The sequence below is a fragment of the Emiliania huxleyi genome, assembly GCF_000372725.1.
Source record: "Emiliania huxleyi CCMP1516 unplaced genomic scaffold EMIHUscaffold_549, whole genome shotgun sequence".
NCBI classification, from domain to species: Eukaryota; Haptophyta; order Isochrysidales; family Noelaerhabdaceae; genus Emiliania; species Emiliania huxleyi.
This window is the reverse complement of record NW_005197883.1, coordinates 14,446-16,806: the sequence shown is the minus strand read 5'-3', so window position 1 is coordinate 16,806 and position 2,361 is coordinate 14,446. Positions and strand designations below refer to the sequence as shown.

The 2,361-nt window shown below is 59.8% G+C and overlaps 1 protein-coding gene across 1 annotated transcript in view; it reads right to left on the bottom strand.

Annotated features, from left to right (window-relative positions):
- Window positions 1-2,061: 2,061 nt before the first annotated feature.
- The window catches only part of EMIHUDRAFT_459594 (hypothetical protein), a gene marked incomplete at its 3' end in the record, with an annotated part of 2,312 nt that continues 2,012 nt past the window's right edge, over window positions 2,062-2,361 (bottom strand). Inside the window, exon 3 of the mRNA XM_005765594.1 lies at window positions 2,062-2,143. Coding sequence (XP_005765651.1) covers window positions 2,062-2,143 — 82 coding nt within the window. The remainder of the gene's footprint in view (window positions 2,144-2,361) is intronic.

Below are 2,361 nucleotides of genomic sequence, written 5' to 3'. Positions count from 1 at the left end.
CCGCGCGGGCCACCTGCATCGACGGGCTGCTTAGGGGGGGGGGGGGGCGCCAATGAGACGCTCGCCCGTCGGCAATCCATCCCGTGTTGGCTTCATTGTAGCTTCTCAATTGTACGAATGTCTTGGCACCAGCTGATGGCTTGGGTCCCAGATCGCCCACTTCGTGCACGGTATTCGGATTTTGGCTATTTGCTCGTGTGGGGGTATATCGCAGATTTGTCAATGGTACCGCGTCTGCGACGCGGGCGCCTTGCGGGCAGAGCCCTTAGCCACCTTTTTATCTTGCGCGGTCAAAAAGAATTTTACGAACGGCACGACACGATTCACGCGACAGGCGAGGCGCGGGCGACAGCTTCCTCAGAAGCCATCGGCGTCCGTGTGCCGCAAAAGAATTTACCTGAGTTTCCCTCTTTTTTCTCTGTTTTCTTTCTTCTCTTAGGTCAGCGGTCGCCCGTTCATGGTGTGTGTCGTCGTGGTTAGAATACTCATCACTCACTCACACACATTTCACGGCCATACTCGAGTAAGTACTGTCTGACCTCCGATGAGTTTGCCCCGGCAGGGAGGGCGCCGCAATTCAGACAGAGAGAGAGGCTGCGGTCCGAATGATTTAAGAGTAGCTAGTACCGTAGTACGATGAGCAGGACGACGCGGATGATGGGCGCAGGGGGCGGGTGGGTGGGAGAGAAACTAGGATCGGTTGAGCCAGTCAGCCTCGCGGCGCAGGGAACTGGCTGGCTCGCTCGCTCCATCCACCGATCGATCGATGGCTGGCGTCAGCTGACTGACTGAGAGACTGCCTGCCTCCTTCCTGGAAGTCTCCGTCGGCCATTAAGAACCTTGCACAAAGTTCGCGGACCTGTCTCAACTTTGGTGTTCAAAGAACCTTGCACAAAGTCCGCGGACCTCTCTCTACTTCGGTGTTAAATGGGGGCGGGCGAGGGGGACTACTTTGTCGCTCACATATCGAATCCGTCCGAACTAAACGGCGAACCGCGGTATTCGTGTCATTCCACTCCCGGCTCACCCGTATGTCTTTATGGACGGGGGAGCTCCGGGGCGCGCCCCGGGCGGGGCGCCGGCAAGGCGGCGCGCGGCGCCAGTGCTGCCTCACGGCTGCGAGAGAGGGTGCGTGCGTGCGTACCCCCGCCCATAGCGCAACAATGACCATGACCGGCTAACACCGACTCGTGCCCAACTGTTCAGGACGAGCTGCCGGTGCCCACTCTGCCTGGGAGAGTACGAGCGGATGCACAATGACGGTGAAAGCGTGACACGGCGATACCCACTGCCTCGGTCGGCAGAGGCTGGCGCCGGTGCCGGTGCCGCCTCTGTGCTTCTCGGTGCTTCCCCGCCATCCCGCCGCGTGCATGGCCGAGGCAGTGGATGGTGCAGCACAGGCCAGAGGAGTGCGGAAGAGGAGCGGCGGGCGGTGGCGCGCGAGATGCTGCGCTATCTCAAGCCGCGGCCTTTCTCAGCCCCAGATAGGACGTCCAAGACGCCCAAACCAGAGTCAGAGCTGGGAGCGTTGTCGCAGCAGGCCGTCCGATGCCCCCCAGGCCGTCCTCACTCACGGGACCGCACGAGGCCGCCCCCACGTGCCGGTGACGCTGCCGTCAATGCGACGCTGATGCGAATGCAGCTCGAGCGAGACCGACAGCGGGCCAGGCCTGCTGAAGGCACAGCCGCACGCGACCACGAGTCACGCATGAATGATCTCAACACGAATCGGCGCACACAGTCGAGACATCCCAGGTGGCCTGTTGCGGCACCGACTTCCGACCTTCCCCTGCCCCACGTGTCTATGACGCCACCGACTTCTTCGTTCCTCCGACCACGCGGGCCTTCTCCACCGCTCGCTGCGACACACTATGGCGGACCGCTCCGCCACGCGCACTTGCCATGACTAATTTATTGAATGCGCAATGCTTTGTATCATTATGGTTATCGATACTGGGGGAGAACAGTCAGGCCCGGAGTGGATACGAGCGTATGCTCTTCTTTGCGCGAGGGAGTGTTGTGAAATCTGCCCACGAGTGTTGCGCGAGGGAGTTTTCTGTGTTAGTGCCAGTGCGTCTGCCAGTGCGTGCCAGTCCCGTGCCGAGTGTTGTGCGAGGCATTTTTGTGAAACTTTAACTTCTGCCTGCGTAGGCGGCTCTCGTGACCTATGTTCGTGCAAGTGCGCGCCAGTCCCGTGCCCAGTATAATGTGAAAGAATTTCACAGCACAAAAAACTCTCTCGCACGACACCCAGAGGGTACGGGATGGGGAATGGCACTATAACCTCTTATAAGGGACGCACAGCACAGCAGTGCAAAGAAAGAAAGAAAGTAAACAGACGTCCCAAGTTAGGGCTGGGGG